Consider the following 20,402-nt stretch of genomic DNA (forward strand, 5'->3'; position numbering starts at 1 on the left):
ATCGCATTTATTGAGCGCTTACTGTGTGCAGAGCACTGTACTAAGCGCTTGGGTAGTACAAGTTGGCAACATATAGAGACGGTCCCTACCCACCAGTGGGCTCACGGTCTAGGAGGGGGAGACAGAGAACAAAACAAAACAGATTAACAAAATAAAATAAATAGAATATGTACAAATAATATAAATAGAGTGATAAATCCGTACAAACATATATACATATATACAGGTGCTGTGAGGAGGGGAAGGAGGTAAGGTGGGGGGGATGGGGAGAGGAAGGAGGGGGCTCAGTCTGGGAAGGCCTCCTGGAGGAGGTGAGCGCTCAGTAGGGCCTTGAATCAATCGTATTTATTGAGCACTTACTGTGTGCAGAGCACTGTACTAAGCGTTTGGGAAGTCCAAGTTGGCATCATATAGAGACGGTCCCTACCCACAGTGGGCTCACAGTCTAGAAGGGGGAGACAGAGAACAAAACAAAACATATTAACAAAATAAAATAGAATATGTACAAATAATATAAATAAATAGAGTAATAAATACGTACAAACATATATATATATATATACAGGTGCTGTGAGGAGGGGAAGGAGGTGAGGCAGGGGGAATGGGGAGAGGAAGGAGGGGGCTCAGTCTGGGAAGGCCTCCTGGAGGAGGTGAGCGCTCAGTAGGGCCTTGAATCAACCAATCAATCGTATTTATTGAGCGCTTACTGTGTGCAGAGCACTGTACGAAGCGCTTGGGAAGTCCAAGTTGGCATCATATAGATACGGTCCCTACCCAACAGCGGGCTCACAGTCTAGAAGGGGGAGACAGAGAACAAAACAAAACATATTAACAAAATAAAATAAATAGAATAGATATGTACAAGTGAAATAAATAAATAGAGTAATAAATACGTACAAACGTATATACAGGTGCTGTGGGGAAGGGAAGGAGGTAGGGCGGGTGGAGGGGAATGGAGGAGAGATGAAGACTGTGAGCCCCACATGGGACAAGCTGATCACCTTGTATCCTCCCCAGCGCTTAGAACAGTGCTTTGCACATAGTAAGCGCTTAATAAATGCCATTATTATTATTATGATGATGGCCGACAAAAGGGCGGGCGGCCTCTGAGGCAGTGCAACCAGGCCAGGCGCCACGGCTGCATGGGGGACGACAAGAACCGTCCAGTCACCTCATCTGTAAAATGGGGATTAGGACTGCTTGACCTCATCTGTAAAATGGGGATTAGGACTGCTTGTGGGACATGGACTGTGTCCCACCTGATTAGCTTTGTGTCTACCCCAAAGCACAGTACAGTGCCTGGCACATAATAAGCGCTGAAGAAATACCATACATGCCTAAGTGTCAAAGGCAGATTTGGCAGGGGGAACCGGGGAAGGATTCCTGGTAGAGGTGAGATTTCCAGGGGACTTTAAAGCTGGTAAAAACTGTAGTCTGGCAGACTTAAAATGGGAGACAGGCAGAGGAAGGGCATGACTTTGGGCAAGTCACTTCTCTGGGCCTCAGTTCCCTCTTCTGGAAAATTCATTCATTCATTCATTCAATCGGATTTATTGAGCGCTTACTGTGTGCAGAGCACTGGACTAAGTGCTTGGGAAGTACAAGTTGGCAACATGTAGAGATGGTCCTTACCCAACAGCGGGCTCACAGTCTAGAAGGGGGAGACAGACAATAAAACAAAACATATTAACAAAATAAAATAAATAGAATAAATATGTACAAGTAAAATAAATAGAGTAATAAATATGTACAAACATATATACATATATCCAGGTGCTGTGGGGAGGGGAAGGAGGTAAGGCGGGGGGTATGGGGAGGGGGAGTAGGGGGAGAGGAAGAAGGGGGCTCAGTCTGTCTTATCCATTTATATTAATGTCCGTCCCCCCTCTAGACTGTAAGCTCCTTGCGTGCAGGGAATGTCTGTTATACTGTACTCTCCCAAGAGATCAGTACAGTGTTCTGCACACAGTGAGCGCTCAATAAATACGAATGAATGAACTGTAAGCTCACTGTGCGCAGAGCATGTGCCTGCTATATTGTTGTTCTGTACCCTCCCAAGTGCTTAGTACACTGCCGCACACACAGTAAGCGCTCAAGCAGCGCGGCTCACTGGAAAAGAGCGCGGGCTTTGGAGTCAGAGGTCATGGGTTCAAATCCCGGCTCCGCCAACTGTCAGCTGTGTGACTTTGGGCAAGTCACTTCACTTCTCTGGGCCTCAGTGCCCTCATCTGTAAAATGGGAATGAAGACTGTGAGCCCCATGTGGGACAACCTGCTCACCTTGTAACCTCCCCAGCGCTTAGAACAGTGCTTTGCACATAGTAAGCGCTTAACAAATGCCATTATTATTGTTATTATTATTATTAATAAATACGACCGGGTGACGGACTGAATCCGAACTGTGGCGGAGGGAGAGGGTTCCCGGAGTTTTTTTACCTTGCATCTGTTACATGAGGAGGGCTCTCTGCATTATGGGGTTTGCGTTGAGGAGAGACGCCTGGTTGGTAGCTAGCTCTCTTCCTCCCTTCAAGGCCCTGCTGAGAGCTCACCTCCTCCAGGAGGCCTTCCCAGACTGAGCCCCCTCCTTCCTCTCCCCCTCGTCCCCCTCTCCATCCCCCCATCTTACCTCCTTCCCTTCCCCACAGCACCTGTATATATGTATATATGGTTGTACGTATTTATTACTCTATTTATTTATTTATTTATTTTACTTGTACATATCTATCCTATTTATTTTATTTTGTTGGTATGTTTGGTTTTGTTCTCTGTCTCCCCCTTTTAGACTGTGAGCCCACTGTTGGGTAGGGACTGTCTCTATGTGTTGCCAATTTGTACTTCCCAAGCGCTTAGTACAGTGCTATGCACATAGTTAGCGCTCAATAAATACGATTGATGATGATGATGATGATGGTGACCCGCAGGCTCAGTAGCTGCTGCTGCTGCTGAGGGGACAGCCCGGTTACTCCCATGGGACCCTGGCAGTTTACAGATTCTAGGACTGTAGCAGGGATTCCACTTCTAACTAAGGGTTCGTCCCAGCCTTTTATTTATTTATTACTCTATTTATTTTACTTGTACATGTTTATTCTATTTATTTTATTTGGTTTATATGTTCTGTTTTGTTGTCTGTCTCCCCCCTTCTAGACTGTGAGCCCTCTGCTGGGTAGGGACCGTCTCTATTATGTTGCCAACTTGTACTTCCCAAGCTCTTAGTACAGTGCTCTGCACACAGTAAGCACTCAATAAATTCGATTGATTGAATGAATGAATGGGGATTACTGAGAGCTCACCTCCTCCAGTAGGCCTTCCCAGACTGAGCCCCTTCCTTCCTCTCCCCCTCGTGCCCCTCTCCATCCCCCCATCTTACCTCCTTCCCTTCCCCACAGCACCTGTATATATGTATATATGTTTGTACATATTTGTTACTCTATTTATTTATTTATTTTACTTGTACCTATCTATTCTATTTATTTTATTTTGTTAGTATGTTTGGTTTTGTTCTCTGTCTCCTCCTTCTAGACTGTGAGCCCACTGTTGGGTAGGGACCGTCTCTATATGTTGCCAACTTGTACTTCCCAAGCGCTTAGTACAGTGCTCTGCACACAGTAAGCGCTCAATAAATACGATTGATTGATTGATTATTATACATATACTATATATCATATAGTAGTTGTATAATAGACTATAATTGTACATATACTATATATCAGTATATAGTAGTTAATATAATAGTTAATGTTATAGTCATTATTATTATTATTATTAGATGAGCTCGTTGTGCTGACAGAGGAATGCGGCTGTTGCTGTAGTGTACTCTCCCCAGCGTTTAGTCCAGTGCCTGGAAGAGTCAGCGCTGACATAATAGACTATAATTATACATATACTATATATTAGTATATAGTTAATATAATAGTTAATGCTATAGTTATTATTATTATTATTATTGGATGAGCTCGTTGTGCTGACAGAGGAATGCAGCTGTTGCTGTAGTGTACTCTCCCCAGCGTTTAGTCCAGTGCCTGGAAGAGTCAGCGCTGACGTAATAGACTATAATATACTATATATTAGCATATAGTAGTTAATATAATAGTTAAAGCTATTATTATTATCATTATTATTATTAGATGAGCTCGTTGTGCTGACAGAGGAATGTGGCTGTTGCTGTAGTGTACTCTCCCCAGCGTTTAGTCCAGTGCCTGGAAGAGTCAGCGCTGACGTAATAGACTATAATTATACATATACTATATATTAGCATATAGTAGTTAATATAATAGTTAATGTTATAGTTATTATTATTATTATTAGAGGAGCTCATTGTGTTGACAGAGGAATGCGGCTGTTGCTGTAGTGTACTCTCCCCGGCGTTTAGTCCAGTGCCTGGAAGAGTCAGCGCTGACGTAATAGACTATAATTATACACATACTATATATTAGCGTATAGTAGTTAATATAATAGTTAATGTTATAGTTATTATTATTATTATTATTATTATTAGAGGAGCTCGTTGTGTTGACAGAGGAATGTGGCTGTTGCTGTCGTTTAGCCCAGTGCCTGGAAGAGTCAGCGCTGACGTAATACCATAATGATGCTCCTCATCATTATGATCACGTGAGCCCACTGGGCCGTCCAGCGCAGCGTGCTCAGCACAACGCTTCGCACAGCACGAAAGGCCGGCTCGCTCACCTGGGCCCGGGAAACTACAACTCCCAGAAGGCCTCGGCGCAAGCGCATGCGCACGGGCGGGCGGGCGGGCGGCGCCCTCTGGCGGCGGCGGGAGGGAGGGAGGCTGCGCCCTCTGGTGGCGCCGGCGGGGCGGTGCAGGCTTTAAATCCCCGGGTCGGGGAGAGGAGGTGGCAACAGCAGCAGCAGCAGCAGCGGCGGTGCAGCCGCCGCAGGAGGACGGGTAACGTTGCTGCAGCGGACAGGGACGAAGGAGAGGAAGAAGAGGAGGAGAAGGAGAAGCAGCTGCAGGTCGGAGCCGGGAGGCGTTGCCCGGGAGGGGTCCCGGGCATCCCCCAGCCCTGGGCATCCCGCAGTGAGACAGACGGTCGCGGGGGGGCCGCCGCCGCCGTAGCCATGGGGAACCGCGGGATGGAGGACCTCATCCCCCTGGTCAACAAGCTGCAGGACGCCTTCTCCGCCATCGGCCAGAATGCCAACCTGGACCTGCCGCAGATCGCCGTGGTGGGCGGCCAGAGCGCGGGCAAGAGCTCCGTGCTGGAGAATTTCGTGGGGAGGTAAGACACCCCCTCCTCCCCATCCCCAACCGCCCCCCGGGCACCGGCTGCCGTGGGCAGCCTTGGGCAGCCTTGGGCAGCGCCGCCCCCGCCGCCTGCCCTGGGGGGGTCGGGGGGGGCCTGGGAAACGGTCACTTGGCACCCCGGGCCCGCCCCGTCGGGGACAGGGGCTGGGGGGGAGGGCGGGGGGTTAGGGGGTTGGAGACGAAGGGGTTAAGGAGGTTGGGGGGGGTCTTGGGGGGGGTCGGGGGGCTGGAGACGGGAAGAGGATGGGGGCTTGAGGGGCTGGGGAGAGCCTTGGGGGGCACTTGGAGAGCTGGAGACAAGGAGAGGGTTAAGGGATCGGGGGAGATGGAGAGGATTGAGGGATTGGGGGCCTGGACATGAGGAGGGGGTTGGGGGGGTTTGGGGAGCTGGAGACGGGGAGAGGATTGAGGGATTGGGGGGCTGGACACGAGGAAGGGGTTGGGGGGATTTGGGGAGCTGGAGACAGGGGATTGAGGGGGCTGGACATGGGGAAGGGGTTGGGGGGATTTGGGGAGCTGGAGACAGGGAGAGGATTGGGGGATTGGGGGCCTGGACGTGAGGAAGGGGTTGAAGGGACTTGGGGAGCTGGAGACAGGGAGAGGATTGGGGGATTGGGGGCCTGGACATGAGGAAGGGGTTGAAGGGACTTGGGGAGCTGGAGACAGGGAGAGGATTGGGGGATTGAGGGGCTGGACATGAGGAAGGGGTTGGGGGGACTTGGGGAGCTGGAGACAGGGAGAGGATTGGGGGATTGGGGGGCTGGACATGAGGAAGGGGTTGAAGGGACTTGGGAAGCTGGAGACAGGGAGAGGATTGAGGGATTGGGGGGCTGGACATGAGGAAGGGGTTGGGGGGACTTGGGGAGCTGGAGACAGGGAGAGGATTGAGGGGATGGGGGGCTGGACATGAGGAAGGGGTTGGGGGGATTTGGGGACCTGGAGACAGGGAGAGGATTGAGGGATTGGGGGGCTGGACGTGAGGAAGGGGTTGGGGGGATTTGGGGAGCTGGAGACAGGGAGAGGATTGAGGGGATGGGGGGCTGGACATGAGGAAGGGGTTGGGGGGATTTGGGGACCTGGAGACAGGGAGAGGATTGAGGGATTGGGGGGCTGGACGTGAGGAAGGGGTTGGGGGGATTTGGGGAGCTGGTGACAGGGAGAGGATTGAGGGATTAGGAGGGCTGGACGTGAGGAAGGGGTTGGGGGGATTTGGGGAACTGGAGACAGGGGATTGAGGGGGCTGGACATGAGGAAGGGGTTGGGGGGACTTGGGGAACTGGAGACAGGAAGGGGATTGAGGGGGCTGGACATAGGGAAGGGGTTGGGGGGATTTGGGGACCTGGAGACAGGGAGAGGATTGAGGGATTGGGGGCTGGACATGAGGAAGGGGTAGGGGGGATTTGGGGAGCTGGAGACAGGGAGAGGATTGAGGGATTGGGGGGCTGGACATGAGGAAGGGGTTGAGGGCATTTGGGGAGCTGGAGACAGGGAGAGGATTGAGGGATTGGGGGGCTGGACATGAGGAAGGGGTTGAGGGCATTTGGGGAGCTGGAGACAGGGAGAGGATTGAGGGATTAGGAGGGCTGGACGTGAGGAAGGGGTAGGGGGATATGAGGAGCTGGAGAGGGAGAGGATTGAGGGATTGGGGAGGGCCGGAGATGGGGAAGGGGATGGGGGTGATTTTGGGGGGCCGGAGATGGGGAGGGGGTAGTGGCAGAGCCGGCTGCTGAGATGACTAAGACCCAGCTCGGGGGAGGAGGAGGAAGAGGAGGAGGAACGGCTCGGCGGCCAACAGCGGCTGGACCTTCCCAGCAGAGGAGATTTGCCGGATGTAATCCCCCTTCGGCGGCCGCTTTATCCCGGCCAGGGGGCTGGGGGTAGGGGGCCAACAGGCCCGCAGGGGGCTAGCATACAGTCAAGAGGGACGGCCAGGGATTCTGTCCCCAGCCCTGGCTGGCCTCAGCCGGGCCCTCAGGATGGAGACAAAGGGTCCCAAGCCTGGGGGAGGGGGGCACTGGGAACTAGCCAGGGTACCCCGGGGTTGCCATCAGGGCCAATGTCATTGCCACCGTCCCACCCCTCATACACCATTTTTTATGTCCAGTCCAATTTAGGGAGAGGGCAGACGGGACTTGCATCCCTCAGGCACTGCCTGGGTAAGGGCCTGGGTCCCCTGTTTTCTTCTCCCTTCTTCCTCTCCCCGCAACCTTCCTCCGAATCAGAAAGGAAATGGAGGATGCCGGGAGGCAGCGTTTGCTTTGGTTGTGCATCTTGGAGGAGGAAGGCTGAACCATTAAGCAGGTGGATCTGATAACAAATGCCCCTTCCCCCCCCTTACCCACTTGGTGCTTTCTAGGTAGCCTCCAAATGGAAGAATCCAGTCCTCCCCAACACATATACACACGCGCACCCACCACCAAAAGCCCTCTGGAAGCCCCCACTGGGGGCTGGGGAAAGCCCAAGACGATTCCCTTCAGATGACCTTCATGGGTAGGCGAGCATTCAGATGCTGTGCTGCATGGAAGGTGGCAGGGCCGGCTGGGCTAGCCCCTCCCCTCCTGGAGCTGCCTGCAGAGGTGGCTGGAGGGGACAGGAGGATGAGGGAAAGGGACCCAAGTCGCCAGCCGGAGAGGGGACCTCGGCTGGGTGTATCCTGTCCCTAAGATGCCCCAGTAAAACCGCCTGATTTATTTTGGAGACACCTGGGCCTGCCACTGCCTCAGGATTTTCCACAGCTCTGGTTGGAAATTTATCCTGTCTTTGCCCCCTTCCCCCCTACTCCCTCGCCCTTTTCCTCAGACCCAGAGATGGCTGCCCGACAGGGAGAAACTGCCCGCTCTTTTCCCCTTCCCCGACTGCCCCGGCACACGTTCAGGAACCAGGAACAACGTCCTGGCCTTCCCACAGGCCGAGCCCTCTCCTGAAAATTTCCCCAAAGTGCCATGTGGGCAGAGAGATGCCCTGTCTCTCTCTCAGACCCCGGGGTAGTAGGGGGTGAGGGAGGCGAGCGGCAGAGAGAAGAGGCAGGGAAAGCAGAGTCCCTGAAGCCTCTGTCTAGAGGGAGAAGCGCTGGGCCCAGCCTTGTGGCGGGGGGCCGGGCTGCAGTGATGTCATTCTGGGAGCCAGGCACTGCGGCTCAACCTGGGGTTCTCTGCTCCCGATTTTTGGCCCGGAAGGTTTGGGGGGATGCTCCAAGAAGCCGGAACTTTGGCGGTTTGGACAGGACCTTGGATTCTGGGCTTCTTCACCCATTCACGTACAGAGAAACTAAAACCCAGAGAGGGACAGGACATGATTGAAGGTCACACAGTAAGCCTGGAGGGGAGAAGGTCGGGGGGAAAGGCAGAGTCGGGGCGGGAAACTAATAATTCTGATACTCAATCCCTAACTCTGTCTTGGTCCCAGGACGGGCGGTGGCCCCCACGATGCTCCGGACTCTTCCCTTACCTCTCCCCTCTCCGCTTCGGACCCCACCTGGGTCACCCCAGCTCCTAGCCGACAGCAGAGGCCTCGGGTGGTTGTGTATGAATCTTAGTGGTCCCTTGGCCTTCCCTGAGGCCTTCTCCACAGCAACTCCCGGAATCCTCCAGGTAGACCCACAGGGCTGACTGAACCAAACCCTCGAGGGAACCGGTGCCTCCCACCTGGGAGGAAGTGGAAAATGTCACCAAGGATGGGGCTGGTGCCTATGAGCCCAAGCAGGATTGGGGGTTCCCAGAAAGCTGGGAGAATCTGGAATGGGCTGGGGATAGAAAGCAGTGGCACGTAAGCACTCCTCTTATTCTACCTGCTCTGGCAGGTCCAATCTTCTCCCCGGAACAGGCGAGGAAACTGAGTCACAGCTCATCCTGCAGCCAGTCGGTGGAGGAGCAGGGAGAAAAATCCAGGCTTCCAACTTGGCATGGTTTCCCCTGGTCCATCTGTCTTCCTCCCCCGTCCTCCCAGCACCCTGCTTCACTAGTCCCTCCTCAAGCTGCAGTTTCTCTTTTATGGTATTTAAGCTCTTGCTATGTGCCAGGCACTGTTCTAAGCTCTGGGGGTACCTACAAGTTAATCAATCTGGTCACAGTTCGTGGGCCACCTGGGGCTCCCAATCTTAATCCCCGTTTAACAGATGGGATCGCTGAGGCACAGAGAAGTGAAGTTACTTGCTCGAGGTCACACAGCAGAGCTGCGCCAGAGTCAGGATTAGAACCCAGGTCCTTCTGATTCCCGTGATCTATTCACTAGGCCTCGCTGTTTCTTGCCATGAATTAGCTGAGCGGAAGCAAAGCTTCAGAGGGATGAGCTGGGTCTAGGCAGAGAGGGGAAAGGATGTGGGCAGCGGGAAGGCGCTGGGCATGAGTCATGGTACCAGAACTGCCCCTCCAAAATACAGCACCCTTTTCCTTATAGCCCCGAGTGGAAGGGATGACTGGTGTGGGCACTGGCATTCAATCCGGAGTGGGCATAATAAGCAAGGTGGCACCATCTTGGCCGGGACCAGTTGCAGGTCTGCTTTGAGATCATTCATTCCCAGGGCCAATGGGAAATAATAATCAATCAGTGATACTAACCAATCAATAGGATTGATTGAGCACTTACTGGGTGCAGAGCACCGTACTGAGCATTTAGGAAAGAACATTATAACAGAGTTGACGCGTTTCCTGCCCACAGTGAACTTACAGTCTAGAGGGGCTCACTGTGGGTAGGGAAAGTGTCTGCGAACTCTTTTGTATTGTACTCTCCCAAGCACTTAGTACAGTGCTCCGTACATAGTAAGCGCTCAAATGCCGTTGGTGATGACAGATGTTAACATAAATAAATCACGTAAGGAGTTGGAGCAGGTTGTCTTTGGTTATGGAGCTGCTTCGCCGTGGATGCTGAGAGCCCTTTTGAGCCTCAGTTTCCCCACCTGGGTAACGGGAACCATCCCCACTTCCAGGAAGCGCTTGGGAAAGTATAATATAACAATAGACACATTCCCTGCCCACAAAGAGCTTACAATATAGATCTGCTTATCTTACATCTGCCCCGGCGCTTCAAGCGTTTAACAAATTTCACAATTATTACAGATAATAATAATAACGGTGGTATTTGTTAAGTACTTACTGTGTGCCAAGCACTGTTCTAAGCGCTGGAGGGGATACAAGGTCGTCAGGTTGTCCCAAGTGAGGCTCGCAGTCTTCATCCCCATTTTACAGATGAGGGAACTGAGGTACAGAGAAGTGAGGTGACTTGTCCAAAGCCACACAGCCGACGAGTGGCGGAGCTCGACTCCCACCGGACCTGCACATGTTCAGCCTAGGCACCCTGAGTAATCAATCACTCAGTCAATCAGTTGTATTTATTGAGCACTTAACCGTGCGCAGATCACTGTATTAAGCGCTTGGGAGGATACAATGTAATGGAGTCGGTAGGCACGTTCCCTGCCCAAAAGGAGCTTGCAGTCATGGAAGCTCCTTCACATGGAACAGCCTTTTCTGCTGCTCCAGGAAGGGTGGAATGAAAACTAAATTGGGGCCTTGGGTGGTGGCTCAGCGGAAAGAGCCCGGGCTTGGGAGTCAGAGGCCATGGGTTCAAATCCCGGCTCCGCCACTTGTCAGCTGTGTGACTTTGGGCAAGTCACTTCACTTCTCTGTTCCTCAGTTACCTCATCTGTAAAATGGAGATTAAGACTGTGAGCCCCATGTGGGACGACCTGATTACCTTGTACCCTTCCGGCACTTAGAACAATGCTCGGCACAAAGTAAGCGCTTAACATGCTATCGTTATTATTATTATTAATATTAATAATGGAACCAAGTCTAGACCAGGAAAGCCTGAGGGAAGGCCAGCCAGATCTATTTCTTCACCTCAATAATAATAATTATGGTGTTTGTTAAGCACTTACTATGTGCTAGGCACTATGCTAAGCTTGGGGGTAGATACAAACTCATCAGGTCGGACACAGTCCCTGTCCTACACAGGGCTCACGGTCTTGATCCTCATTTTACAGATGAGGTAACTGAGGCCCAGAGAAGTGAAGTGACCCACCCGGGGTCACACGGTATACAAGTGGCAGAGCCTTGACTAGAACCCGTGATCTTCTGAGTCCCAGGCCTGTGCTCTATCCAGCAGAAGGGAAGAGGAGGAAGAGGAGAAAGGGAGAGAGGAAGAGAAGAAAAGAAGACTAAGTGGGGACAGTGTGGGTCACTGCAGGGCATGAAACCACCGCGGAATCCAAACAGGCAGGAAGCCTGGCTGGGAAAGTTAAAGTAGCTTGGCTTAGTGGATAGAGCAGGTCTGATCCCCTTCCCTTCCTCCCCTTTTTCCTTCCCTCCCTGCCGTAGAGCCCCAATCTGTTAAAGACTTCCTCTTTTCCCCTCTCACTAATCCTGGTAGGATGACAGTTTTACCAAGGTGAGAAGCTGCCATCTCTGATCCGGAAGGATAGGGGAAGGAGAGGGGGGATCAGACGCAGGGCTCTAGTAAGCGCTTTGGTTGCTGCCGTGCTGTGGGACCTGTGGCGAGCTGCTGACCCTCTCTGGATCAGTCTTCTCCCCCACCCCCACCTCAACCAGGGAGAATCAGCCAGTCTCTTGGGGCTGAAATGGAGATGAAAGATGTAAGAAACCTCCCCAGAGAAAGGAAATTCAGAGTCAGATTTTACCATTAGCTATCAGGATGAATTATTCTTATTCACAGCTAGCAAATTGCCCATCCTCTTGTCTGGAGTTGGCAAGGAGGCTCTAGGGGTCTGCCCGGGGCAGATGCTTCCTTCAAGTTGGCATCTGTGCCAAGGAGAGGATCTGCAGTGGCAGAAGCCTGTGAGGGAGTAAAACTGTCATTGCTGCGGCTGGAAGCTCGCGGCGGACCACGGTGGTTGTGGCAGCCGTCCCGGGAGGCCCAGCTTCTGCTCTTCCCTGCTTCTGACACAGTCCGGCACCCCAGGGTGGGCTTAGGGAGACAGTCCCCTGGGCCTTTTTTTTTTTTCAAGCTTATCAGCTAGGAATATATAGAATCCATCCCCATCCCATCTGTCATCCAGGAAGCCTGCCTTACAGATAGGGGCACGAATCTTCAGGCCCACATGATCTTCATTATAATAATGATAATAACGATGGTGGCATTTATTAAGCGCTTACTATGTGCAAAGCACTGTTCTAAGCGCTGGGGAGGTTACAAGGAGATCAGGTTGTCCCACGGGGGGCTCACAGTCTTAATCCCCATTTTACAGCCGAGGGAGCTGAGGCACAGAGAAGTGAAGTGACTTGCCCAAAGTCACACAGCTGACAGTTGGCAGAGCCGGGATTCGAACCCCTGACCCCTGACTCCAAAGCCCGTTCTCTTTCCACTGAGCCACGCTGCTTCTACTCTGGCCCAGTCTCTCCAATCCTACAAAGGACCAGGCCCCTCTAGTCCTCTCTCCCCAGCATCCTGGATCCAGAGAACTTCTAGAAACCCGCTTCCCTGTCCTTTTCCCCAAGCTCACATTCTTAAAGAGTGTGAGATTTATTTATTCATTCAATTGTATTTATTGAGCGCTTACTGTGTGCAAAGCACTGTACTGAGCGCTTGAGAGAGGACAATATAACAATAAACAGACACATTCCTTGCCCACAACAAGCTTACAGTCCTGAGGTGAGCCTACAGTCTAGAGAGATGTACATGTGCAAAGATATGTACATATCTTTAAGTTATATATTATAAATTACTTTTCCATCTGTCTCCCCCTCTATATTGTAAGCTCGTTGGAGGCAGGGAACGTATCTGCAAATTCTGTTGTATTGTGCTCTCCTAAGCGCATAGTACAGTGCTCTGCACATAGTAATGCTTAATAAATCTGATTGATTGATTGATAGGAAAATTAATCTCCCAACAAATCACAGAAAGCAGGCAAATAGATGGTGTCTTTCTGGGTTAAGCTGCCATGTAAATGGTTTCAAAGCCAGGACTTGCCCTTCCACCCGATGTCCCATCCTCTGGGGTGGCTGACCCAGATTGGGAGCACCTGACTGGCCTCTGATTCAGGTGGGATTCTCATCAATCCATCAATCAGCGGTACTGAGATCTTACTGTGTGCTGAGCACTGTACTGAACTCTTGGGAGAGTATAGTACAGTAGAGTTCGCAGACATGTTCCCTGCCCACAAGGAGTTCATAATCTACCTGGGGTGACAGAGATTAATATAAATAAATTAGGGACATGTAAAAAAAGTGCAGTGGGGCTGCAGGGGTGAATAAAGGATGCAAATCCAAGTGCAGGAGCAATGCAGAAGAGAGTGGGAGAAGAGAAAATTAGGACTCAGAGAAGGCCTCTTGAAGGCGATGTAATTTTAATAAGGCTTTGGAGATGGAGAGAGTGGGATTTAGAAGGGGGCAAGTTCCAAAATATCACCTGCTCTGAGCCCCAGCCCTAGCAGCATCTGGCTTGGCTTTTGCCACGGTTCACTGGCTCTTCCTCACCAGTGGTATTGATTTTTTTTATGGTATTTGTTAAGCACTTACTATGTGCCAGGCACCGTACTAAGCACTGGGGTAGATCCAAGCTAATCAGGTTGAACATAGTCCATGTCCCATATGGGGCTCACGGTCTTAACTCCCATTTTGCAGAGGAGGTAACTGAAGGATATAGCAGTGCTCTGCACATAGTAAGCGCTCAATAAATGTGATTGAATGAATGAATAATAATAATAATAATTATGGTATTGTTAAGCGCTAAGTGCCAAGCACCGTTTTAAGCACTGGGATAGATACAAGATAATCAGGTTGAACACAGTGCCTGTCCCACATGGGGCTCACAGTCTTAATCCCCAGTTTACAGATGAGGGAATGAGTCACAAAGAAGTGAAGTGACTTGCCCATGGTCACACAGCAGACAAGCGACAGAGTTGGGATTAGAACCCAGATCCTTCCAACTCCCAGGCCCTGCTCTATCCACGCTGCTTCGATTGTATGTCTTCAATATAAAGACTTGGCACGTTTCAAGCTTACGCATGAAGTAGCCAGCAAGTCCAACTGTTGGGATTTCCCCCCACCAAATCACAGCATGGGAGGGTCACCTCTTTTTTAATTTTCTCTGGACCCAGTCCTCTCTCTTTCAGGATGAAGTCATCAGGGCTCTCCTGAAAGCCAACGTTACTAACAGCCACAATAACCGTGTCAATTAGCCCAGGCCCACAAGACGAAAGTCTGGAAGGAGTCAGGCTGAGGGCAAGCATTAAAGTGGCAAGGGGAGAAATTCGGTTTACGGCTGGAAACTCTTTTTCCAGGCTGTGTTTCAGCCACTTAGGGTCGGCCCTCCTTCTCGGCTATTAGGGTGTCAGGCTGGGGGCCTGGGTTATTGCCCCACTGTTCCTAGGGGGAAAGAAGAGGCAGCCAGAGGTTGAATGTGACCTTTTCTTTTGTTTTTCGTCCCTCAGTGACAGCGCAGGCTGTCGAACAGTTAGAAGCAGCGTGACTGAGTGGAAAGATCGTGGGCCTGGAAGCCAATGGACCCGGGTTCTAATCCCAGCTCCACTACTTGTCTGCTCTGTGAGTCAACTAAAGTCTCTGTGCCTCAGTTGCCTCATCTGTAAAGTGGGGATTAAGACTGTGAGCCCCATGTGGGCCATGGACTATGGTCATCCTGATTATCTTGTATCTACGGCAGCCCTTAGTGAAGTGCTTGACACGTAGTTAGTGCTTAACAAATACCATAATTTTAAAAAATATTTTTATCATATATAAGGGCTTACTGTGCGTCAAGCCCGGTTCTAGGTAATAATAGTAATGATGATAGCATTTATTAAGTGCTTACTATGTGCAAAGCACTGTTCTAAGCACTGGGGAGGTTACAAGGTGATCAGGTTGTCCCACGGGGGGCTCACAGTCTTCATCCCCATTTTCCAGATGAGGGAACTGAGGCCCAGAGAAGTGAAGTGACTTGCCAAGGTCACACAACTGACAAGTGGCAGAGCCGGGATTTGAACCCATGACCTCTGACTCCAAAGCCCGGGCTCTTTCCGCTGAGCCACACTTGGGGCTCGCAGTCTAAGTAGGAGGGAGAACAGGTGTCGAATCTCCATTCTGCAGTTGAAAAAGCTGAGGCACAGAAAAGTTGTTACTTGCCCAAGGTCACGCAATAGGTATAATCCTGTGTAATCCTAATCCTCCCTTCAAAGCCCTACTGAGAGCTCACCTCCTTCAGGAGGCCTTCCCAGACTGAGCCCCCTTCTTCCTCTCCCCCTCATCCCCCTCCCCATCCCCCCCGCCTTACCTCCTTCACCTCCCCACAGCACCTGTATATATATATATAATGTACATATTTATTACTCTATTTATTTATTTTACTTGTACATATTTATTCTATTTATTTTATTTTGTTAATATGTTTTATTTTGTTGTCTGTCTCCCCCTTCTAGACTGTGAGCCTGCTGTTGGGTAGGGACCGTCTCTATATGTTGCCGACTCGTACTTCCCAAGCGCTTAGTACAGTGCTCTGCACACAGTAAGCGCTCAATAAATACGATTGAATGAATGAATGAAAGTAAGTGGCAGAGCTGGGATTAAAACCCAGGTCTTCCGATCCCCAGGCCTGGGGTCTTTCCACTAGGCCACGCTGCTTCCCAATCCCTGGATTCTTCGCCCTCTTTAACCCTCTCGGCTCCTCCCTGGTCCAAGAACCCCGACAGGATGGGAATGTGCCAGGCCTGACTCGGGAGAGGTTTTCTCTTTCACAGAAGGAGACTATGTTGCCGACTTGTACTTCCCAAGCACTTAGTACAGTGCTCTGCACACAGTAAGTGCTCAATAAATACGATTGAATGAATGAATGGAAGTAAGTGGCAGAGCTGGGATTAAAACCCAGGTCCTCCGATCCCCAGGCCTGGGGACTTTCCACTAGGCCACGCTGCTTCCCAATCCCTGGATTCTTCGCCCTCCTTAACCCTCTCGGCTCCTCCCTGCTCCAAGAACCCCGACAGGATGGGAATGTGCCAGGCCTGACTCGGGAGCGGTTTTCTCTTTCCCAGAAGGAGCCCGCAGAGAAGCGGCCTGGAACACTGGTGTCCGGCGTCCAGCCCCGTCTCTCCCTCCTCCGGCCCCCAGACCCAAGGTCCAGCCGCCCGGGGGCTTCTGGGAGATTCTCTGTTCCAAGTGTACTCCCCAAGCGCTTAGTACAGTGCTCTGCACACTGTAAGCGCTCAATAAATACGATTGATTGATTGACTGGAGGAGCCCAGGTCCCCCCGGGAAGCCCACGCTTCATGTCTCCTGGAGGTTGGGAGGCGGGGGGCAGGGTGTGACATGGAAGCGTCTAGTGAATCCTGTGAGTCATTGGAGCCTGGCGCAGCTGATCATGGGGGAGGAAGAGGAGCCTCAGCAGCGATGAGGGCCAAACCTCCTGCCACCCCACCCACCCACCCACCCAGACTGAGCCCCTTCCTTCCTCTCCCCGTCATCCCCCTCTCCATCCCCCCCATCTTACCTCCTTCCCTTCCCCACAGCACCTGTATATATGTATATATGTTTGTACAGATTTATTACTCTATTTATTTATTTATTTATTTATTTTACTTGTACCTATCTATTCTATTTATTTTATTTTGTTAGTATGTTTGGTTTTGTTCTCTGTCTCCCCCTTTTAGACTGTGAGCCCACTGGTGGGGAGGGACCATCTCTGCTGCCAACCTGTACTTCCCAAGCGCTTAGTACAGTGCTCTGCACACAGTAAGCCCTCAATAAATATGATTGATTGATTGATTGATTGATTGATTGATCCATCCACCCACGGGCCCGCCCCCTAGAAGGCAGTGCTGACGCACCACAGACCTGGCCTTTTTGAGACCCAAGCAAACCTCAGCCCTCATTTCCAATGAGACTCTCCCCAGATCATTTAATTTCTAGACCTTCCCTTCCCCTAAATTTTGGCTCTAACCCAAACCCCTCTGTCGTGTCTCACGGCAAAGGGATGGAGTCCGATTTTGTAACGAGTGCCTCCCATTCATTCAGTCGTATTTATTGAGCGCTTACTGCGCTTGGGAAGTACAAGTTGGCAGCATATAAAGACGGTCCCTACCCAACAACGGGCTCACACCCAATTACTTTAAATCAATCAATCAAGCAATCTGCGCGCTTACTGTGTGCAGAGCACTGTACTAAGCACTTGGGAAGTACAAGTTGGCAACATATAGAGACGGTCCCTACCCAACAGTGGGCTCACAGTCTAGAAGGGGGAGACAGAGAACAAAACAAAACATATTAACAAAATAAAATAAATAGAATATGTACAAATAATATAAATAAATAGAGTAATAAATGCGTACAAACATATTTAAAGTAGTAGTAATACTATGTTTTAATAATAATAATAATGTTGGTATTTGTTAAGCACTTACTATGTGCCAAGAACTATTCTAAGTGCTGGGGGTGGGGGGGGGGGATACAAGGTGAACAGGTTGTCCCACGTGAGGCTCACAATCTTCATCCCCATTTTCCAGACGAGGGAACTGAGGCCCAGAGCAGTGAAGTGACTTGCCCAAAGTCACCCAGCTGACAAGTGGCGGAGCCGGGATTAGAACCCACGACCTCTGACTCCCAAGCCCTGGCTCTTTCCACTGAGCAACGCTGCTTCAAGTGACTTACTGTGTGCTAAGCACTGGGAGAGAATACGGAAGTGATAATCAGACATGGTCCTTTTCTCTCTTCTCCCTAGTGCTTGTTCCTGGTCCTTCTATCCTAGTCTTCCCACCCAGGGGAGGGAGAAATTGATAGCCCCATCATGGGTCAGACCATTTTTGAAATCCGAAAGCTGTTGGATTGACAACCAAGAATGGAAGCCGCGTGGCCTAGTGGAAAGAGCATGGGTCTGGGAATCGGTGGACCTGGGTTCTAATCCCGGCTCTGCCAAATGCTTGTCGTGTGACCTTGGGCAAGTCACTTAACTTCTCTGTGCCTCAGTTTTCCTCTTCTCCCTCCTACTTATATTGTGAGTGCCGTGCAGGCAGAGACTGTTCAACCGAATTAACTTGTATCTTGCCCAGCGCTTAGAACACTGAGACATAGCAAGTACTTAATAGGTACCATAAAAAACAACAACACAATGTACACCTACCATATCCAATATTACCTCCTCTTCCTCCCCCTCCTCCTCCTATGCCATCTCTGCCCTCTTTAGGGTCCAGAGCAGAGACCAGGGGGCTTGGGAAGTATAAAATACTACAGCTGGAAGGGTCCTGACAAAACCGACTGGCCCAGTTCCCTGTATCCAGGCTGGTGAACACTTAAACCGTTCAGGACAGATTGTTGTGGTTTGTGTTTGTCTTTAAGATCTCATCACTTCCCTTGGAAACTTGTCCCTGTGTCAACTGTCCTGATATACAGCTCTTTCCCAGGCCTAATCAAGCTCTCACTCACTATGTGAATTTTCTTTTTGGAATGCTGACTTGTGCGGCCTCTGTTTTTCCCTGCCCTCTCCCAGGAAGGATAAGTGAAAGTGGACGTAAGGTGCTTTGAGATCCCCAGAGCTGGGGATTCCCTATCACTCCTGCAGATGAGGAGCAATTTCCACCCAAGAAATCACTCCCTTGCTCAATTCATTCGTTCATTATCGTATTTATTGAGTGCCTACTGTGGGCAGAGCGGTGTGTAGAGAGGGCTTGGGAGAGTACAACATAACTCACCAGTGAGGACTGGCAGCTCACAATCCACACCCCCCTCTCTCCACTTCTGGCATCGGTAGTTAGATAGCTGTCTGGCAAGAACTAATGCAGCATTTCTCCTTTCTCTGGAGCCCCCTGTTCAGCTGTATCCTCATCTTGCCATGGAAAGCAGGGGAGGGATGAACTGCATCCCCCCCCCACACACTGGGCTCTCCTACCTTTGAGGCAAGGATTAGTGTGTGTTGTTGAAAAGGATGGCAGGGGGAGATAGGGGAAGCAGAAAAGGGGGATGAAGCAGGAAGGAGGGAGAGGAGAAAAATGGTCAAAAGTTGGGCTGGTCAATCGGTCAGTCAATTGTATTTACTGAGTGCTTACTGTGTGCTGAGCACTGTACTAAGCGCTTGGAAGAGTACAATAGAACAATAAGCAGACATAGCCCCTGCCCACAACAAGCTTACAGTCTAGCGGTCGGGTGAGAGAGAGACACAGATAGAGAGTGAGAGACTCCCACGAAGGGAAAATAGCAAATGGGAGGAGGGAGGAAATCTTGCAAAGAGGAAGCTGCAGATTTCTGCCTCCGTCCTTCCTCCTGGCATGGGTGGCAACAATATGGATGGTGGGGGGGAACTGGGCTGATTATAGGACCCTGCCCAAGCTTCGCTGCTGGACCGAGCTGGGGTGATGAGTCCCTGGGTTCTGCCATCTCCTCAACCCCAAGTTTGTTTGGGATTAGGTTCTCTGGCCTCATCCTGAGAGAACTCTTTGTGAGGATGCCGTGGCGGTCCCACACCATGACCTCTGGATTCACTCAGGTCCTGGGGCTGGCTGGGGGCTGGTTGGGAGAAGGGTGGCCAGACTGAGGGCTTTGTAGGCCAGCCTGTGGCTTCATCTCGGGGAGCGCTGAGGGGAGAGGAAATTGTTCACCAGAGAGCCGTTCTGGCCCAAGAGCAGGTTTTGGTGACCGCCACTGACTCCTCTCCTGCCATAATCTTTGCCGTAAACGGATTGCCCTTTTAATAACCTGGGGGCAAGGCCGGGGTGAAGGGAGGCTAGGACCAATGCTTATCTGCCTTCCACTCAGGGCTCCTGGTTGCCCACCTGAGAGCTGTGTGGGGGGATTCAGGCTGTTCTCCCTTGAATCTTCCCCTTCCCCTTTTTTAAAAAAATCTTGGTATTAAGTTCTTTCTATGTGTCAGACACTGAACTAAGCCCTGGAGTAGATGCAAGCTAATTAGGTTGAGCAAAGTCCCTGTCCTACGTGGGGTTCACAGTCATAATCCCTATTTTACAGATGAGGTAACTGAGGCCCAGAAAAGTGAATTGACCTGCTCAAGATCACACAGCAATCAATCAATCAATTGATCAATTGTATTTATTGAGCACTTACTGTGTGCAGAGCACTGTACTAAGCACTTGGGAAATACAAGTTGGCAACATATAGAGATGGTCCCTACCCAACAGTGGGCTCACAGTCTAGAAGACACAGCAGACAAGTGCAGTGTGAGCTGATGGATAAAGCATGGGCCCGGGAGTCTGAATG

At 50.9% G+C, this 20,402-nt stretch overlaps 2 protein-coding genes across 8 annotated transcripts in view; one reads left to right on the forward strand and one right to left on the reverse strand.

Moving 5' to 3' along the window:
- CIZ1 (CDKN1A interacting zinc finger protein 1) overlaps positions 1-5,077 on the reverse strand; it is a 55,686-nt gene extending 50,609 nt beyond the window's left edge. Inside the window, exons 1-2 of the mRNA XM_038745681.1 lie at positions 4,792-5,077; positions 4,618-4,682 (exon numbers count right to left, since the gene is read on the reverse strand). Of these exons, the coding sequence (XP_038601609.1) occupies positions 4,618-4,682; positions 4,792-5,077 (351 nt within the window). The remainder of the gene's footprint in view (positions 1-4,617; positions 4,683-4,791) is intronic.
- Positions 4,843-20,402, forward strand: part of DNM1 (dynamin 1) — a 60,431-nt gene continuing 44,871 nt past the window's right edge. For all 7 annotated transcript variants that reach the window (XM_038744596.1, XM_038744598.1, XM_038744597.1 and 4 more), the window contains exon 1: positions 4,843-5,236. In XM_038744596.1, the coding sequence (XP_038600524.1) occupies positions 5,076-5,236 (161 nt within the window). In that variant the 5' untranslated portion in view covers positions 4,843-5,075. The remainder of the gene's footprint in view (positions 5,237-20,402) is intronic.

This window comes from Tachyglossus aculeatus, chromosome 4, assembly GCF_015852505.1.
Source record: "Tachyglossus aculeatus isolate mTacAcu1 chromosome 4, mTacAcu1.pri, whole genome shotgun sequence".
Lineage (NCBI taxonomy): Eukaryota > Metazoa > Chordata > Mammalia > Monotremata > Tachyglossidae > Tachyglossus > Tachyglossus aculeatus.